This window comes from Perca fluviatilis, chromosome 12 (assembly GCF_010015445.1).
Source record: "Perca fluviatilis chromosome 12, GENO_Pfluv_1.0, whole genome shotgun sequence".
In the NCBI taxonomy this organism is placed as follows: Eukaryota; Metazoa; Chordata; class Actinopteri; order Perciformes; family Percidae; genus Perca; species Perca fluviatilis.
The window spans coordinates 5,111,296-5,131,837 of NC_053123.1; the positions used below are offsets into that span (position 1 = coordinate 5,111,296).

At 40.3% G+C, this 20,542-nt stretch overlaps 2 protein-coding genes and 1 long non-coding RNA gene across 3 annotated transcripts; all 3 read left to right on the top strand.

Annotated features, from left to right (window-relative positions):
- The first annotated feature begins 3,030 nt into the window (after positions 1-3,030).
- Positions 3,031-4,410, top strand: LOC120570421 (lanosterol synthase-like). Its single transcript, XM_039818767.1, has 5 exons — positions 3,031-3,176; positions 3,261-3,341; positions 3,478-3,648; positions 3,868-3,946; positions 4,106-4,410. The coding sequence occupies exons 1-5, from the start codon at positions 3,067-3,069 to the stop codon at positions 4,238-4,240; spliced, it is 576 nt and encodes a 191-aa protein (XP_039674701.1). The 5' UTR covers positions 3,031-3,066; the 3' UTR covers positions 4,241-4,410.
- A 3,432-nt stretch (positions 4,411-7,842) lies between these two features.
- Positions 7,843-14,092, top strand: LOC120569312 (glycine-rich cell wall structural protein 2-like). The gene is made up of 4 exons (XM_039817137.1): positions 7,843-7,849; positions 12,745-12,784; positions 12,891-13,375; positions 13,703-14,092. The coding sequence occupies exons 2-4, from the start codon at positions 12,766-12,768 to the stop codon at positions 13,736-13,738; spliced, it is 540 nt and encodes a 179-aa protein (XP_039673071.1). The 5' UTR covers positions 7,843-7,849; positions 12,745-12,765; the 3' UTR covers positions 13,739-14,092.
- Positions 7,928-11,365, top strand: LOC120569313. Its single transcript, XR_005640862.1, has 4 exons — positions 7,928-7,951; positions 8,213-8,259; positions 8,418-8,722; positions 10,895-11,365. It is a non-coding gene; the product is annotated as an uncharacterized LOC120569313 (long non-coding RNA).
- Positions 14,093-20,542: the final 6,450 nt, after the last annotated feature.

A 20,542-nucleotide genomic window follows, 5' to 3' on the forward strand; every position in this document is an offset into this window, starting at 1 on the left:
GTGCAAAAAGTAAAATATAAATACAGATAATTACAAAGATATACACCATGACTCATGATGAGTGATGGATAATTGAAACAGGAACAGAAAAAACTACAACATTATCGGGTGGTGTAGGTGTTATAGAGTCTGACAGCGGCCGGGATGAACGACCTACGGTACCTCTCCTTCTTACGCTGTGGGTGTATCAGTCTGCTGCTGAAGGAGCTGCTCAGGGACCCCAGAGTGTCATGTAGGGGGTGAGAGGTGTTGTCCATGATGGATGTCAGCTTGGCTAACATCCTTCTCTCCCCCACCACCTCTATGGAGTCCAGAGGACAGTCCAGGACAGAGCTCGCTCTCCTGATCAGTCTATTGAGTCTGTTCCTGTCCCTGTCCGCGCTACCTCCTCTCCAGCAGACCACAGCATAAAGGATGGCAGAGGCTACCACAGAGTCATAAAAAGTCCTGAGGAGAGTCCTGCACACTCCAAATTACCTAAGTCTCCTCAGCAGATGGAGGCGACTCTGGCCCTTCTTGTAAAGAGCATGGGTGTTATCAGTCCAGTTCAGATTATTGTTTATGCTCACCGGTGTGAAGTGGGATGTTTTCCTCCTAAAGTTGATGATCATCTCCTTCGTCATGCTGGTGTTACGCTGTAGCTGGTTGAGCTCATACCAGCTGACAAAGTCCCTGATATTGTATTCCAGATCGTTTCCCTCAGAAACGCATCCAACAACGACTGTGTCATCTGAGAACTTCTGGATATGGCAGTTGGTGGAGTTGTGAGTGAAGTCCGAGGTGTAGAGGGTGAAAAGGAATGGGAAGAGCACCGTACCCCGAGGGGCACCTGTGCTGCAGAGCATCACTTCAGACACACATAGATGAAGCCTCACATACTGTGGTCTGTTGGTAAGATAGTCTGTTGTCCATGCAGCCAGGTGTTGGTCCACTCCAACACTCTCCATCTTCACTCTGAGCAGTGAAGGCTGGATGGTGTTAAAAGAACTGGAAAAAACATGACTCTCACAGTGCTTGCCTTGCCTTGATCTTCTTTAGTTGACTCCTCATGCTTCCACTGGCTCAGATTATGGAAAACAACAAAATAAGTTACCATTAGTTATGTGGACGACACACAAATTTACATAACCTTGTCGCCTGGGGACTATAGTCCAATAAAAAACCTGACTAAGTGCATTGAACAAATTAACAACTGGATGTGCCAGAACTTCTTAAATTAAATGAAGAAAAAACTGAGGTGGTTGTTTTTGGAGCAAAAGAGGAACGATTAAAAGTCAGCGCTCAGCTTCAAACGACAATGTTAAAAACAACAGACAAAGCCAGAAATCTTGGTGTAGTCATGGACTCAGCCACATTAAGACAATTACAAAGTCAGCCTATTATCACCTTAAGAATATATCAAGGGTTAAAGGACTTATGTCTCAGCAGGATTTGGAAAAACTTGTCCATGCTTTTATCTTCAGTAGACTTGACTACTGTAACGGTGTCTTTACAGGTCTCCCTAAAAAATCAATCAGACAACTGCAGCTGATTCAGAACGCTGCTGCTCGAGTCCTCACTAAAACCAAGAGAGTGGATCACATCACTCCAATTCTGAATTCTTTACACTGGCTTCCAGCGCCTCAAAGAATTGATTTCAAAATACTTTTGCTGGTTTATAAATCACTAAATGGTTTAGGGGCAAAATACATTTCCGATCTGCTAGTAAACTATGAACCACCCAGACCTCTCAGGTCATCTGGGTCATGTCTGCTTTCTGTCCCCAGAGTCAGAACTAAACAAGGAGAAGCAGCGTTACGTTTTTATACTCCACATATCTGGAACAAACTCCCAGAAAACTGCAGGTCCGCTGCAACTCTCAGTTCTTTTAAATCAAGGCTGAAGACCTATCTTTTTGATGTTCCCTTTCTTTAAATAATTGTTCATTTCTTATACTGAAGTTGCATTGTTGAAACTGTATGACAACCTATATAAGCATATAAAGAGAATTAAGACCGGTGGGACCGGACTGTTCTGGGAACGGCAAGGATTGCGGGTGGATTACGTGTATAGAGAAACGGCTTATACATTGTCCCATACAGCAGCCTAAAATCTCGTATTTTATCTGCTTTTATATTTTTAACTGTTTTTAACTGCTCTTTAATTTTTAATTTCTTATACTGCACTGTAACTTTTATTCTCATATTTTATCTGTTTTTAATTTTTTTATTGTTTTTATGTAGCACTTTGAATTGCCCTGTTGCTGAAATGTGCTATACAAATAAAGCTGCCTTGCCTTGCCTTGTGTAACCACACTGCTCGGTTCCCAACAACTGGTATAACGTTTGGCAGTGCTTCAGCTTCTGTTTTTTACTACCAAACACATTCAGGTGTGCTAAAGATCAAACCTGTAATATGAACTGCTTTTAACAGTGATTTGTTTATGCCTGACACTCAACAGATTCCTGAGAATCCTCTCTTTTCTTTTTATTTATTAAATGTGCCTCCTCTGGCACATTCAATATTCGGATGTTCGACCTCCTTATTCTCCCTTCCATGTTGAGACACTTATTTTGTAGATCTGAAACCTCTGCTTAAAGTTTCCTAACTGTAGTCTGAAGGCACACTACATCATCTGAACATGTGGTCAGACTGTGCTCCTTGTCAGTCACTGTAGTTTTCACTGAGTCCAGAGCGAAGCGATGAGACGCTATTGACGACTTCAGTTTTAACACTGTATTTCACTGTGGAGTGTACTTCAGCAGTAATGCAGGCTCTGAGGCACTTCCAGAAGGCCTACCCTGAACACCGTGCGATAAGGTATACTACACACATCCATTAGTTTTAATTACTGAATGGCACAGAAACGGCTGACTAATCTGATGAAACACGCATAAACTTTGACAAAGCTAATTCCAAACTATTGTGTGTTAAAATCATATTTTTTTGCTATCCAGTATTTGTTTAAAAAACTTGAAATTGTTTAAAAAAAGAATAAATGGCAGAGAGATCCACAAAAAAACACTGACACACACAGACACTTTTACCTATATCATTTCTCAGTCTTGATGATGTTCGGAAGAGAAGATGTGGAGGGTTTCTGTTGATGTGTTTGTTGGTCCCGTTTTAAGGTCCACTCTAAGAGAAGGACTGGAGTACTGCAGGAAGGTGCAGAGGCCTGACGGATCGTGGGAAGGGTGAGACTGCACTTTCTGTTGTACTACCTGATATGCTAACACAGGTCATGTTTAATAGAAAATAATTATTTTGCTCTCGCTCAGGTCCTGGGGAGTGTGCTTCACATATGGAATATGGTTTGGCCTTGAAGCCTTTGCTTGTATGGGTCACATCTACAAGGATGAGTAAGTGTTCCACTGATCACTAAAGCTTTACACTGAACCAAGCACACAGTGTAATCCTTAACTTGCCAAGCCACACAGGACACAGATAAACTCCTAGCCCACATACCTAATAGCACTACTGTGCCTCTGTTAACAGGGATGTGTGCGTGGAGGTGCACAAAGCTTGTCAGTTCCTGCTGGACCGGCAGATGTCTGACGGAGGCTGGGGGGAGGACTTGGAGTCGTGCGAGCAGCGGCGCTACGTCCAGAGCAGCAGCGCTCAGATCCACAACACCTGCTGGGCTTTGTTAGGCCTCATGGCTGTCAGGTAAAACTCAACCCAGAGGCTTGGTGTTTACACTGGATCACAATGCAACTGGATATGATGGGATCAGGTTTGGAAAATCTGCAAAGATTGTGCTGTTGCCTTTAATTACATGCATGCTGTACAGTTGATTCACCTGACTACCAAAGGGACTTGAAGTTGTTGATAGTCAATTAAATCCACTCAAATTATTTCAATCAAATCTCTTGTGTGCATAACCAGGCATCCTGACAGGCAGGCCATTGAGAGAGGAGTGAAGCTGCTGATTGACAACCAGCTGCCCAATGGGGACTGGCCACAGGTGAGTCTCTGAGGCCCATATATCTTATTAATTACAAGTCCTACACTCTAATTATATTTAGCTTAGCGCGCAAAGTAACTAATAACCAATGAATCTAATGATGGTATAAAATATAATGTGAGCTTTGATATGTGATATCCTGTGCTTCCCCCTCCTCAGGAGAATATTGCAGGTGTGTTTAACAAGAGCTGTGCCATCAGCTACACCTACAGAAATGTTCTCACAGTCTGGACCCTCGGTCGCTTCTCAACGCTTTACCCCAGCAGTCCGTTGGCTGGGAAGGTCAAGCTGTGAAGCTTTTAAAAAGGTGCATCAGACTTTGTGCCAGGATAACAAAACTGAATGTCAGCAACAGCCACCAAGTTCAGTCAATCAATGGAAAGTCCATCTTTTTGTTGGTGACATGAGCTGTCCTAATGGAGTCAGGAGTCTTAATGAATCGCAGTCAGCCTACCAATGTCAACATGTAGTCCTTTATGGACATTCAAACACAATTGTGTTTTCAGAGTTGAATCTATCAGATAAAGTAACACATTTAATGGTGCTCTAAGATATCAGCATTTTAGCTACAGCTATTTATATCAAGAGACACTCTTGATAATTTAAATAAATAAAAAAAAAAAAAAAAAAAAAAAAAAAAAAAAAAAAAAAAAAAAAAAAAAAAAAAAAAAAAAAAAAAAAAAAAAAAAAAAAAAAAAAAAAAAAAAAAAAAAAAAAAAAAAAAAAAAAAAAAAAAAAAAAAAAAAAAAAAAAAAAAAAAAAAAAAAAAAAAAAAAAAAAAAAAAAAAAAAAAAAAAAAAAAAAAAAAAAAAAAAAAAAAAAAAAAAAAAAAAAAAAAATTATGCTGAACGCCTAACCTGGTCGGGAGCAGGTTATGTTGGAGATCAGAGATCAACTGGTATAAAAGCACCTCCCACTGACCCATTCATTCTTGATCATAATGGCGTCACCTTTCTTAGAAGATCCTGTGGAACTTGGTGCGCGGATAGTGAGAGGTGTGCTCAGATCTGCCAGAACATTTAGAGACCGACAAAACCCTTTGTCATTCCCTGATGAGTATCTTCATGAAAAATATAGATTCTCAGCAGAGGGAATTACGTATATTTGTCAGCTTCTTTAGCCACATGTTGCCAATGCAACACAACGAAGCCGTGCGCTCACAGTCCTAAGGACTGAAAACAGCAAAATTTCAAAGTGGCTTGTTTGGTGCATATTTTTCCATGTATCTCTCACTGCTCTCTGTACATCTTTGCCAAGCGCAAACCAGAAGGCATCAATAAATTAGGGCCATGCCTCTTTTCCCAGTCATTTTGGAGGGTCATAGAAAAATGTGTTGCTGGCAAAGGGACAGTCAAGTCTATTTTGACTAAAGATCCCAAAATTCCTCCAGTAGCCCCTCAAATAAATAATGAACAGTCCCTTAACAAAGCTCCAGTCTTTTGCCCTTTGACCACTATTGCTGTCTCTGACACACCTGACTTTTTCTGAAGTGTGGAGGTGAGGAATGTTTTGAAAGGTTTTTATTCTGTACGTTCTCAATGTATAATTATGTCATCAAATATCATGGGCGTGTGTGAGTTTATTTGTTTAGCTGAGGTACAGGGACAGATGACCGCAAAAGCACATAGTGGCTCTATTTGGTCACAGGTTTGGTTGACAACAGGATCACAAGACAAGACAATGTAACTGGTTTAGCCAGTAGATGCTGATAAACAAGCTATTTTTAAATCCTCTGGGGATATACTAATGTTTGAACCAGGCCTTAAAGCTAGTATGTGCATGTTGGAGGATTAGAAGAACACAGACTATATGGTGAATTCTCCCCACAACAAGAGTTAGGATTAAATTACAAAGTAAAGATATATACAGATATATTCTTTTTCAAATATTCCTGTGGATCTGTCAAAAACTGTGCACTTCAGATATGTACCCAACTCAAAAATAAGGACTTGAGTCTTGATGTACAGAAAACTTTCCTCCTAAAGACTTGACTTAAGAATTGAGATGTGACTCCCTAAAATCTGACTTCACTTTCAAAAGCAGAAGAGAGACATTAGTAAGAAGGCCTTGTAAAGCCCCATAGCTTGAATATGTACCTATTAGGCACTGGTTATGCCAAAGAATAACCGTACAAATTCAAAAGGAAAATGTATTTAGATCCTTTACTTAAGTAAAAGTACTAATATCACACTGTAAAAATACACTTACAAGTAAAAGTCCTTCCTTGAAAATGTTAAAAAAGTAAAAGTATGTCGATATCATCAGGTTAATGTACTCAAACTATTAAAAGTAAAACTACTCAATGCAGAAACATCCTCACATTGTAGAAACTGGAAACAATCCAAACTGTTCTGTCAATCTAAGTGTTTAATCAGCTAATCATTTCAGCTGGACTTGTAGGCTGTTATATTGTTGGGTAGTATAGTTTTTAATATAACATTGTATTTTATAAACTACATGTGTTTTGTGTGCAAAAATCTTTATTTGTAAAGTAACTAGTAACTAAAGCTGTCAGATTAATGTAGTGGAGTAAAAAAATACAATATTTCTCTCTGACATGTAGTAGAGTAGAAGTAGAAAGTGGCACAAAAAGAAAAGACTCAAGTAAAGTACAAGTACCTCATATTTGTTCTTAAAGGTGCTCTAAGTGATGTGACGTGTTTTTTAGGCTACAACATTTTTTGTTACATACAGCAAACATCTCCTCGCTATCTGCTAGCTGCCTGTCCCCTGAACACACTGTAAAAAACATCTCCTCACTATCCGCTATCATGAACAGCATTGTGGAAGTAGCCTACGTGCTAACGCTGCTACATTGATGGCTCAACCAACTCCTTCTTGTCGGTTATTGGCTGGAACACTGTTTGTTATGTTTGGTGGTGCAGGTTGGCCCAGTTTGTTTTTGTTGGCGTTTGTGGAGCCTGGGCTGTCTACAGAGACCACTTTTTTTACAGTGTGTTCAGGGGACAGGCAGCTAGCAGATAGTGAGGAGATGTTTGCTGTATGTGACGAAAAATGTTGTAGCCTAAAAAACGCATCACATCACTTAGAGGACCTTTAAGTACAGTACTTGAGTAAATGTACTTAGTTACATTCCACCAGTGCTCCTATCTGTGTGAACGATGTGCTTTAGTTTAGCTTCTGTTTGTGTCCTCTGTCCAGGATCCACAGTGGAGAGGAGGTTGGGTGGCTCAGGACAAAAGGAATTCCAAAGAAACACACAGGTTATGTGAAATGTTTTGTGTGCATTCGACCAGATCCTACCTGTAGATATCTCAAAATGTTCACATTTGGAGATACTACAAGTATAACAAATAACATGTGATTGCTCTAACAAACATGCAGTATTCCTCTTGTAAACATAGATACATGTACATGTACATATGGTACATATTATACACATTGCCCCTTACATAAATATATTATTTATATATATTTGCCCTTTGGTGTGTGTGTGTTTGTATGTGTGTGTTTGTGTTTGTGTGTGTGTGTGTGTGTGTGTGTATGTGTGTGTGTGTCTTGTTAAGTTTTTGTTGATTGTCTTGTTGTGTATTCTTATTTCTATTTATGTTTTGTTTTAAATGTAAAGCACTTTGGGTTTATAATAAAATTGACATTGACAATTAATTCATTTTCAAAAATGTAACAGTGACGCTGTTGAGTTTGCCCAGGATTATTGTCGTTGTTGCTTATCTGGTGCCACATGATGACAAAGACATAAATAGTTATGTTATAAAAAGTAACAAAATCTGAAGTGTATGTTTACACACTACGGAGAAAATAAATGTTTGTGTGAGTTGAGGCTCTGCCCCTGCTGATGACCAATCTGAGGTGTGGCTTTACGTGTATATAAAGACAGAACCAGCTGACTGCTGTATCTGTATATCTGCACTCCAGCACACGGTGAGTTCACTAGAACCTTTCTAAGCATACAACATGTGTGTTTGCGTACATGTATTTCCTTTGTTAACTGTATTGCATTATTTTGTGATCATGTCTATATCAGTAAGTCATACCCATGGGTAGCTTTGTCTTTATACAGTCATGTGTGACTTGGCTTTATGGTATTTCTGACCAGCTCTGCCTGTTTGCAACATTTTACAAAGCACACTGTCATTTCCACAGTTAAGTGGACAGCATTTGCTTTGTTTCTAGACAATATAGTATTTTAGGTTTTAAAACCGGTCATGTCTGCATTTTCATAAAAAGTCATTTATTTTCCTCTGTTAAGAGGGGATTTGTGTGCATTTAAGTGGTTTCTCTCAGTTTCAGGGTTTGGATCTGGATTTTTGAGATGAACTGGAATAACATAGGTAAATAACTCACTTGGTGTTACCGTCTTTTACACTTTTACTGACACCCCATCCCCACCCTTATGTTTAACTTTCTTTATTGAATTTTAAGGATCAGAAATTGACATCATGTGTATAGAAACTGAATATGATGAGCGCCACCTCTTGTCTTTGACTAGGAAACCGGCTTCTCTCAGCCATTTTTCCTCAGCCAATGGCAGGAGGATACAATCCCCAATATCCACCAGGCACTGTCTACCCTCCTCAGCCTTGGGGTGCACCTGGGTACGGTACTGTAGCCCCACCTTATGGAGGGTATGGACCTGGCTATGAGTCTTGGCAGGGATATGAGCACAGGCATCGTCATCATCATCATCATCATGGTCATCATCATGGACATCATCATGGTCATCATCATGGTCATCATCACCATCATGGCTGCTAACACAATCATGGTCACAAGAAAGGAAGCACGTGTCATGGGGTAAGATCCAGTTAATTTATTGATCAAAGAGGAAGTTATGTCTCTCTTGTAACAACCATACTGTATCACAGTCCACTTCCAATAAGTAGCCAGGTAATATACTGTAGAATGCTGTGAATATCTGTGCGGTCAATAGGACCGCATATGGCTGGAATAGGTAAAAGTAATCATATTTTCTTTGTCTGTTGTGTAATATATATATTTAAAAAAAAACAGTTTTAGGAATTGTATTTTCTATATATACACTCACCTAAAGGATTATTAGGACAACCTGTAAGATTTCTCGTTAATGCAATTATCTAATCAACCAATCACATGGCAGCTGCTTCAATGCATTTAGGGGTGTGGTCCTAGTCTAGACAATCTCCTGAACTCCAAACTGAATGTCAGAATGGGAAAGAAAGGTGATCTAAGCAACTTTTAGCGTGGCATGGTTGTTGGTGCCAGACGGGCTGGTCTGAGTATTTCACAATCTGCTCAGTTACTGGGATTTTAACGCACAACCATTTCTAGGGTTTACAAAGAATGGTCTGAAAAAGGAAAAATATCCAGGATGCTGCAGTCCTGGGGGGCGAAAATGCCTTGTTGATGCTAGAGGTCAGATGAGAATGGGCCGAAGTGATTCAAGCTGATAGGAGATCAACTTTGACTCAAATAACCACTCGTTCGAACCGAGGTATGCAGCAAAGCATTTGTGAATCCACAACATGCACAACCATGAGGCTGATGGGCTACACCAGCAGAAGACCCCACCGGGTACCACTCATCTCCACTAAAAATAGGAAAATTAGGCTACAATTTGCGCAAGCTCACCAAAATTGGACAGTTGAAGACTGTAAAAATGTTGCCTGGTCTGATGAGTCTTGATTTCTGTTGTGACATTCAGATGGTAGAGTCAGAATTTGGTGTAAACAGAATGAGAACATGGATCCCTCATGCCTTGTTACCACTGGGCAGGCTGGTGGTGGTGGTCTTATGGTGTGGGAAATGTTTTCTTGGCACACTTTAGGCCTCTTAGTTCCAATTGGGCATTGTTTAAATGCCACAGCCTACCTAAGCATTGTTTCTGACCATGTCCATCCCTTTATGACCACCATGTACCCATCCTCTGATGGCTACTTCCAGCAGGATAATGCACCATGTCACAAAGCTCGAATCATTTCAAATTGGTTTCTTGAACATGACAATGAGTTCACTGTACTAAAATGGCCCCCACAGTCACCAGATCTCAACGCAATAGAACATCTTTGGGATGTGGTCGAATTTAATGGTGTCCGTGCGAATCCACTAATCTCTCATCAACTGCAAGATGCTCTCCATCAATATGGGCCAACATTTCTAAAGAATGCTTCCAGCACCTTGTTGAATCAATGACACAAAGAATGAAGGTAGTTATGAAGGCGAAAGTGGGTAAAACACTTTATTAGTAGGGTTTTCCTAATAATCCTTTAGGTGAGTTATATATATATATATATATATATATATATATATATATATATATATATATATATATATAGAACATTTCCTGATGTTACCTTCATGGTTAAGGTTTGCTAAAGTTTAGGCATCACTTGGTTAAACATCATGAAAGACCACCATAATGTGGCAACAATCAAATGAGTATATGCAATGTGAAAGGTGTCACTGTACACCTCTCTTCAGCTCAACAAACCAACTTCTGGTTCTAGTTTAAGGTTTGGTGGCCCAAACCAAAACACCAATAGGAGAGCAGTAAACAAAGTTATTCTAAAATAGAAAATGAAAAGGCAGTGAATAAAATGTTTTTTTAAAGGTCCTATATTATGCTCATTTTTCTTTGGCAGTGTCCTCATTTAGGATCATAGTGGCACATTTCTCTGTGGATTGAACATTTTGATACTTTCACAGTTTATTTTATAGCAACTCGACCTGCTTTGTGTTAAAAAAAGACATGAAAATATCACTTTTTACAATAAGGGCCCTTTAAAGAATATTTTTTTATAAATTCCTAGATCCAGAAAAATATTCATAATTCAGACACACTAATGACACTGAATTGATTATTCACTCATCACTTTATTCATTTCTTACAGTGTTTTTGATGATATCATTCAATTATGAAGTCCTAACTTAAATAATGACCTGTTTGACACGTCATCATGACTAAAAAGACAATGTCTGTCCCTGCTGTAGTACTCCAGCAGCGACTCGGACTAGATGAAGATGAAGGAAACAAGACAAGTTGCCACCAGGAATCCTTCACCCTGCTACCTTATAGTAGATTATAATAAACAGTTTGTTTGATTTCAAATGTTGGGATTATAAAACGCACCACAAGGTTTTTAGAAAGCTGTTAAAGTCAGGTTCAGCTGTTACATATTATGAAGTGTTTAGCCAATGTATTTGAAAATAGAAGTAATGTATTGTAGTGATGTATTAGCTTCGGCAGTAGTCAGTGTGTGACAAGGGGTATGTTTTTGATGTATTTGACAATAATTGTAATTGTTCCCTTGTGGTAAACAACATAAAAAAGGTTTCTGTTATTCATAAAATCATGTCATCCTGCAATGCCCTGCCTCTTTATTCCCTATTCCATTTGACCTCATAGTTTCCATTACTCTGTGTGTGTTTTCTATCAGTGTGTATTAAAATTATTTTTATGTATCCAGGGAGTGTTGAATTAAGACTTTTGTTCTGCAGTGTTTTTGACTAATAGTAACACAACCTGTCGCTCACCACTACATTCACATCAACCCAATTTGAATCACCTGTGTATTTACTGGGAATCTTTCATTCATGCTATTTTTAGTCTTGTAACGACACCATTTAATCTCTGACACAGATTTCTTTTTAAGATTATTGTTAGGTTTTGTTGTAGACAGGAAAGGGTGGAGAGAGAGAGGGATGACATGCAGCAAAGGGTCGGAATCGAACCCTGGGCCGCTGCGGTAAGGACTGAGCCTTGGTACATGGTCTACCAAGTGAGCTATCAGACGCTCCCTATTTATTTTTTATTTTTATTTTTTTTATTTTATGCATATTAAACAGGCACATACAAATGAAAAGGTAAGAAAAAAACACAAAAACAGAACAAGTAGAGACACCAGACGCCCCCTTTGACATGTAGATTAATATATCTTAATTAGCATCTCTCCTTTCACCTTTTTCTCTAAATGTAAACTGGAAGGCGAGCCAAGTAAACTGTTCCCATGGATCACTCCAAACTCTCATTGGGCAGGAAACTCTAACTGCTGCCTCTACTGCACTGCGTCATGTGGACACAAACCTTCCAACATGCTGCAACTCAGTGGAGTTCTGTACACTGGGTAATATAGTATTAACTGATGTCATGTTTAAACTTGAACATATTGCATTCTGACTTATGAGAGTTATCCACATAATAATAATGGCTGAGCTGTGATATGTGCAGGTAGTGAGCTTATCAGAAGAAGATCTCAAGATCAAAATGTATTCAAAGTATTATGATATATGCAAATGATCAAAACATTTCTCATGGCTCGTCAAAAGGATCAGTTGTAAACAAAACATTTAAACAGAAAAGTACAACAAAAGTAGATTTTTGTTTTAATGTTTCCGCCCTTAATTGATACAACTGAAGAAAAAAACCAGCTGAGCTACCCGGGCACCATTGTTTAGTTTTTTAGGTGTGGTTATCCATATCTTTTATATATTGAGTTTCACTGTATGTTAAAGATTATACAAACACACACACACACACACACACACACACACACACACACACACACACACACACACACACACACACAGAAAAAAGCTTGTGATGGGAGTTCAGGCACTGCCCACAGAGATGGAAAGTTGATAAAGTTGACTGCACATATAAAGGAGCAGCAGGCGACGGCTGTGTCTGTGGATCTGCTCTCAGCACACAGTAAGTTCACCTCTAAAACTCTGCTGAGGACTTGCAGCTCTCTACGGTTCTTAAAACCAGATCCATGATTGTAAATGTGTGGTAAAAGACGACCTGTGATTTGTTTTAAAGTATTGTTCTTTTTTGCTTTCAGGATCTAACCTACGGTTTCAAAATGTACGGACAGAACCAAGGTAAATCACACAACCACCTTCAATTATAATGAATGTGCTTTACATATTTGATAATCACCTTTGCTATGTATTAACTAACTGATTTCTCTTTTCTTGTTATGTTTAGGAAACCAGTACCCTCCTGGTTATCCAAACAATCCTCAGCAGATGCCAGGGGGATTCCCTCAATATCCTCCAGGCACTGTCCCAGGACCAAACTACCCTCCTCAGCCCTACGGTCCACACGGAGGCCAACAGGGACATGGACCTGGACCTGGTTATGGTCAGGGCCAAGGACAGGGATACAGACCTGGACCTGGTTATGGTCAGGGCCAAGGACAGGGACAGGGACAGGGACAGGGACAGGGACACGGACCTGGACCTGGTTATGGTCAGGGCCAAGGCCAGGGATATGGACCTGGACCTGGTTATGGTCCAGGCCAAGGACAGGGATATGGACCTGGACCTGGCTATGGAAACGGCCAAGGACATGGACCGAGCCATGGAGGGTGCCATGGACCGGGCCATGGACACGGCCACAGGCACAGGCACAGGCACAGGAATGGTCACAGGCATGAGCGATGTCACAAGAAAGGAAATCACTCTCGGGGGGTAAGACTCAGTCATTTTCTAAAATGTGATTCTTACATGTTTGGTTTGCTCCAGAAATTAAATTGTATTTAGACTTCAAATTGTGAAAAATGGAACAAAAAAGTCGTGCAATAATGTCAACTAATCCCAGCACATCACAGAGCTGCTGTACATTGGTCCAATATTAGCAAATTATTCCAAATCTTTTGCACTGAGTGGTAGACTATCATTTTTATGTTCTCAAATGTAAGTATGTAGACAAAACGGCTATAATTGAAGTTTCATATTGGTTTTGTAGATGATTGAAGTGATTCACTGATGTCTGTGGTATGTTTATCCCTTCTGTAGTCCTCCAGCAGCTCCTGCAGCAGCGACTCGGACTAGATAAAGATTCCTGGGATAGGAGGAGGAGGAGGAAGAAGACAAGATGGCACCTGGAGACCTTCATCCTGCTACTATATATTATAATCAATCAAAGCATTTATACGAAAAAAGTATTCAGAGTCTCTGACTCTCTCTTGACATCCATCCAGGATCCAACAATGCTGGATGTTTGAAAATGATTTTAGATTAGCCATGTTATGACCGGTTGACATGATCTGATGCTATTAAGCTTTTCTTGATATTTCATAACTTTGTTGAGAGAGACGCATTTCAGACATTATTGTATCCATGATTGAGTTTGTGAGAAACAAAGTGCTTTCTGTGTATGATACAGCTAGTAAAGTAACGATGCAATGTCTTGGTTTTTTTATTGGATTTTTTCTCCATTCTTCTTCTTTGGTACTCTGGCTAATGTTAAGGTGTGCTCTTTATTTGCCTAGGGAAGGTCGACGTCACACCCTGAAACTTCCAGTCTAATCTCATTTTGATAGCCTGTGCAATCAAGCACTTGTACATGTTGATATCCACCCTTGCCACCATTTCTTGGACTATTTTTGGTGTTCTGGGAATACCCTGGATCCTGTGGAAACACGCATCAGAAACTTTAGCCTCCTTACTGCGTGTGTTACTGTTTGCTTGATCCCATAGATGCTCCATGGTAAACAAAACAGATCCGTCTCACTCGTCATTGATTCACGGAAAAAAATGGTTTCTCTCCAAAGGCCAGTGCAGTCACCCTAATCTCATTTTGATAGCCTGTGCAATCAAACACTTGTTAAAGTATAGTATAGTATAGCATATTATAGTACGGGATCTAAGCACGCTTGGCCTCCACCCCTGGCACAAAACTGCTAAACACTCTGACCCCCCCTCACATTCACCCCCCCTCCCACACCCTCCCAGTAAAAACTTTATTTACTAAGGTACCCACCAACAAATCCTTGGTCAACTAAACATCAACAACCTACGGGTTTCGGTGTTAACACACACTACACGGCGCTACTAAATACACATACACGCTGCTGACAATAAATAACAAAACAGTAGCGACATACGAGGTGCATGTAAAGGATACAAGCTACGGCCATACAGTGAATCATACAATAATAACAAGCTCACACTTGCTTTCAGGTGCGGGATATTACTGAATAAGTGGATATTGAGCAAGAAAATCGGTAGTGCACGGAAGGAAAAAAACCAAGAGAACACAAGAGGGGGGGGGGGAGTAGGTTCGAGGCGGGTGGAGGACGGGGAGGGCATTGGTACCGTATCTACTCAGTTTTTTACATACCAAACCACACCCCATCAACACACCTGTTCGCTTGGTGTCAATTAATAGTAAGGCTAGCGTTTGGCTAGGCTGGAGGCATACTATGTATGGCTGTACCCCTCCCCTCCAAATCTCTTGACTTCCCCATTATCTAGATCCCCACTGTATAGTAGGCTATAATATTAACTGCAAAATGTACTTACAATATCAAAATAAAAGTACTCATCATGGCCCCTGTCAAAAGGTTGTTACATTATTGGAATAGTATCACTGATGCATTACTGTGTTAGCAACATTTTAATGTTGTAGTTGATGGAGGCAAAGCTCATTGAACTAGGCTACTTAATAAAAAATAAATATTTAAAAAAATCAAGAGTCGCAACCGGAGAAATGGGTTTTAAATCTTTGTATCTTGCAATATAAATGGTTTCCCCCAGTGGCGGCGCCAGAGATTTTCTTTTGCTGGTACTTTGGGGTTGCTGGACGTTTCAGTGAGGGTGCTCTGAAATTTTGAGTTTCCCTTGACACAAATAGGCTAACGTTACACACATTCGCGCAGATGCCCACCCACCTCCGCCGCGGTTTACTAAACGAGCGAACGAGAGAGATTGATTTAAAGTTGCCGAGACAACATCATAGAACTCTGATTAGCCCACCAAACATATATATAAATAACAGCCAACAAGCCGGGTTCAAACAATCATTACTGAAGCTCTCATACACTGGCTCAGAAGATTAATGCAGCAAGCCAAATATACCACCCATAGCCAAGCACAGACATAAAAAAACACGCGCATGTATCCTCACACAGTTTTCACACTTGCACGTATGGTCAAAATATCTGTAGTGACTTAATAGATCTAAATAAGCCACAGAGGGCGAACATGTTTTCTGTGCTAAAAATAAACCGATGTCCAGTGCGCTGTATAACTTTAGATTTGGTGATCCATTTATTCACATTTCTGTAAAACACATGTTCACTGTAATGTTACCAGAGATAAGATGTTAACCAGAGATAAGAGTAAAGTTCTTGCATGGACACCTATCAGCTGACTCTCCCACTGTGGCCTATGCAACCCCCTGGTCTAAAGTCATGTACAGCATGGTGATGTTAAGCAAGTTCACCATATCTCATTTACAGGTTTTGATAAAGTCTCCACACCTTGACGTTTAGGGAGTAAAAAACTATCCATTGCTAGCATTAGACTCACTTCTCTAATCCTAACGGCTCCAAATATTGAGCTCTTCTTCTTTGTGAATACGTTACTGCGGAAGTAGGCTAAGGTCAAAAGTCCAATGTGTGCTGCACCCTTTGGTTTGTTTTATTAATTATTTTATTCATTTTCCAAATATAAATTATACTATTTACACATTAACGATTTTTTATTTATTTATAAATCAACCACAGCAATTTCTTGGTGGTGCTAAGGGGGTGCTATGGCAATCCTAGGGGTAGCTACAGCACCCCCTAGACCCTCCCTGGCGCCGCTGCTGGTTGCCCCTGTGACCTGACTGTATGTATGGTAATACATAAGAGGCACAAACTGGGCCTTGGGTCTGGGGAGCTTTCATGTGCAAGAGTGTGACTGCAGCAAACATGTTTTCTCCTCTAGCTGTAGCTACAAATCTACAGCTAGCCGTAGGCTCTATCAATGGGACTCGTGGACAAGCAGCGTTTATTTCCCCAATCGTTTGTTTAAGTAACTCAACACATTATAATTACACACATTAAAAGAGTAACTGAAACCTGTGGTAAGAGATTGCTGGCGTAACAAGCTCGCTGACCGCGCTCTCACTCAGATACACCGGGCATTTAGCTAGCAGGAAGAGGGGAGTTGCAGGCCCTGGAGCTCTGTCAGGGCAGGGGCATTTGGTTGTCATTAGCCCAAGAGACAGTGACTTTTCGCGGGTATGGAGTGCAGTGGGCTGCCAGTCGTGACGGAGCTTCAAGTACCTCACAGCAGGCCGGGGTCTGTGAAGGAAGGCAGGCCGGGCGGCGAGGCAGCTACACAGGCAGCACCGGCGCTGAACTCCGACACACAGTCGGACAAAATTTGCAATTAGCCATCCATTTTCGTAAAGCGGCCCATATTTGAGCTTTACATAGTTGATTTCTCGTGAATTTTGTAATGGAATAGCAGAGAGCTGCGTGACCTAGCTAGATTCAGAAGACTACCTGATCTCAGGTCAGTTGTGTAGCCTATGTAAATGTTGGGGCGTGACCGTTCTCTTAATACATCCATGGGCTGACAAAGGTTCCGGTTTTTGGGAGGTTGACGTCAACTTCCAGCTTTGTTGAGATTCGCCCGTTTTCAGCGGCAGTTTCAAAATATGAGATTTTCATAGTAAAGGGGTGTCAATGGGACTTTGAGCTTCTATGTATGTCCTATTTACCCACCGAACTGTCGTTATTCAACTATGACAGGGTAAAATCGGTTTTGCATTCTATCACCCCTTTAAGTACAGTTACACCTGTATTATCAATTATATCCATTATGTATGGGTACCTATTAAGTTATAGTCCCAGGACCAGTTTTTTTTACACACTTTATTTCATTTTTCAAGGAACATGCAGGAAACCATATATCGCCTTTATTGAAGGAATAACAATGGGTGGGGTGAGTACATTCATTTACATTCATTTTTTATGTTTTCATATTATAAGGTTGGGTAAACCTTTCACAGTTTCTTTATGGGTATTTGCATCGTAAAAGGCATTGATAATGTTCATGCCGGTGTTGAGGATCAAATATTCCTTCTTTTTTGTTGAGGGGTGTGATATTCACATGTTGCTGTAGGTGTCAGTAGAGAGCTATCTGCAACTGTTACCTGAGGCCAGTGTCAAGGTTGGCCTCTGATTGGCTGAAATATGAAGTGACAGGGCATTGTTGCTGCCACTGGTTGCTCCCTATAGCTGTCAGATACAGTATGTTTGGAATTTGAATCGGTACACTTGCCCCACATTAAACATGATGAGACGGAGCTGCACAAACGCTCCTTTATGGCCTTGATCACAAATTCTTCAGGGGTCCGAGCCCGAGGGGTGGCACGGTTCACACAGCAGGGCTGTGGAACCCTATTGTTTTTCTAGAGATTATTATTTTTCCGTTGATAAAAGTCACGCTACAGCCTAAACCTAAACCGTACATGGACTTGTCCAGATCCCTGCAACGACCTCAGGCACAACAATTGACCCACTTCCACCACTAGGTGGCACTATAGCAGAAAAAAACTATAACTCCCAAACTGTACATCGCACATTAAAAATATCCACACATTCCCTGAATTCTGCTGAATCTCCTGATATAGGCCACGCCCATTTCCGCCTAGACTTTTATGTGTGAAAAATTGTGATTTATCGAAAACCTACTTTGCCGAACTCCTCCTAGACCGTGCGACCGATCTGCACGAAACTTGGTACGTAGCATCTCCAGACCGACCTGACAAAAAGTATCAAAAGAATTTTTATAGGATAAAATTTTCGCATATTACACACAAACAAATTTGTGTAGCTAAGTATGAAAACACCAACTTTGCCATATCTTGACCAAAAATAAATGCTATCTATGCAAAACTTTAGATTCTTGTTTGCTTGGCTCGCCTTCCAGTTTACATTTAGACAAAAAGGTGAAAGGAGAGCTGCTAATCATGATATATTAATCTGCGTGTCAAAGGGGGTATCTGGTGTCTCTTCTTGTTAGAGCCCGAGCGCAGACAGCGGCGAAGGCCCTATTGAAACTGAAGGAATTATTATTATTCTTTATCTGGCAAATGAATTGCCTTTTTGAGTGGCTTAACATACTCAAAAACTCACCAAAATTGGTGGTCGCATCAAGTCTGCTGAAAATGTACGTATTTTAAGGGTTTTGGGAATAGGTGCACAAAAATGGCTCACTAGCACCCCCTACAAAAATAAAAAAATTGAGCCCCTGCAGTACGTTTAACGTAGACTAACAGAAACTTGGTACACATATGTAGCATGTCAAGTCGTACAAAAAAGGTCATTGGAGCCATACCCTAAACCCAACAGGAAGTCCGCCATTTTGAATTGATCGAAATTAGTGTGATTTTGGCCATTTCCACATGTCGTACTTAAACGAACTCCTCCTACAGATTTCATCCAATCGACTTTAAATTTGGTCTATGCCATCTTAAGACATTAAAGATGAAAAGTTATCAAAAGAAAAACTTTTCATCATAGGGCGTGGCCGTGGCTGGGCAGCAATTTTGTGCATTTCGCCATTGAAACAAGAAGTGGGTGTAACTTAAGTGTACATTGTCGAATTGGCTCGAAACTTTCAGGATTCATAAGAGTCCAACACTGACGACATATACACGTCGATATTGGTTCAAAGTCATAGCGGCCCCCTAGTGGCAGGAAGTAGACCTAAAAGTCAAGGTGCTATACTTTAACGAACTCCTCCTAGAGATTTCATTCGATGGACTTCAAATTTGGTCTGTACCATCTCAACACCTTAAAGATGAAATGTTATTAAAAGAAAAACTTTTTGTCAAACGTTGTTGGCGTGGCATGGCGGCCATTTTGACTGTTTAGCGATGAACAAGAAAGTGTCTTGTAACTTCAGTGTACATTGTCATATCTGCTTGAAATTTCCCACAATTAACAAGAGTCCAGGCCTGAGGACATATACAGGCCAATACTGACTTTTGGTCATAGTGTCCCCCGCTGGCAACAGGAAATCAGCCTTATATGACAAACATCATCCGATTTACATGAAACTTAGAATGTGTGGTATACTTGTGATACCGAGCCAGCCAGCCCCCTTTTATGGCTTTTGAAACATTTAAGGTAGAGTCTTGTGTGAGGTATCATTGAACGAGGCAGAGATCTCTTTTGATTGGTGCTGGTTTGACCCGCCCCTATGCGTTAGCCACGGCCCTTTTCATAACTAATGACCTGTTTGATGTAGAGTCTTGTGTGGGGTATCATTGAACTCAGCAGAGAGTTTGTTTGTCATTGGTCATGTTTGGTCCGCCCCCTATGTTTAAGCCACGCCCCCTTTAATAACTAATAACCCGTTTCTTGTACACTATTGTGTGAGGTATCATAGAACTCAACAGAGAGTTACGTTTTTATTGGTCCGCCCCATATGCTTAAGACACCCCCCTTTCACAGCTAATGAACTGTATGACAAGTCTTGTTCTTAATCTTCAACATCCAAAATGGAAAACACTACAGCCAATTATAGTCGTTGTTATTTACTGAGCTCCAAGTCCGTATTCGGAATTTTTATCTGAATTCTCAGAGTTTTTATCATGTGTAGTCCTAAAATCAGACAAAGTACTTATTGTAGGTGATTTTAATATCCATGTGGACGTTGACAATGATAGCATTAATACTGCTTTCAACTCATTATTAGATTCAATCGGTTTCAGTCAGAGTGTGCATAAGGCCACTCACTGTTTTAACTACAACCTAGACCTTGAGCTGGCATGTGGTATTGAAATTGAGGATTTAATATTTCCGCAGAATTCGGTATTATCAGACCATTCTTTACTTTCGAATTCTTACT

Coding starts and splice junctions, on each gene's coding strand:
- LOC120570421 (XM_039818767.1), top strand. CDS start 3,067: ATGTGGAGGGTTTCTGTTGATGTGTTTGTTGGTCCCGTTTTAAGGTCC. Junction 3,177..3,260: donor CCTGACGGATCGTGGGAAGG/GTGAGACTGCAC, acceptor GCTCTCGCTCAG/GTCCTGGGGAGTGTGCTTCA. Junction 3,947..4,105: donor CCAATGGGGACTGGCCACAG/GTGAGTCTCTGA, acceptor CCCCCTCCTCAG/GAGAATATTGCAGGTGTGTT.
- LOC120569312 (XM_039817137.1), top strand. Junction 13,376..13,702: donor AAGGAAATCACTCTCGGGGG/GTAAGACTCAGT, acceptor TCCCTTCTGTAG/TCCTCCAGCAGCTCCTGCAG.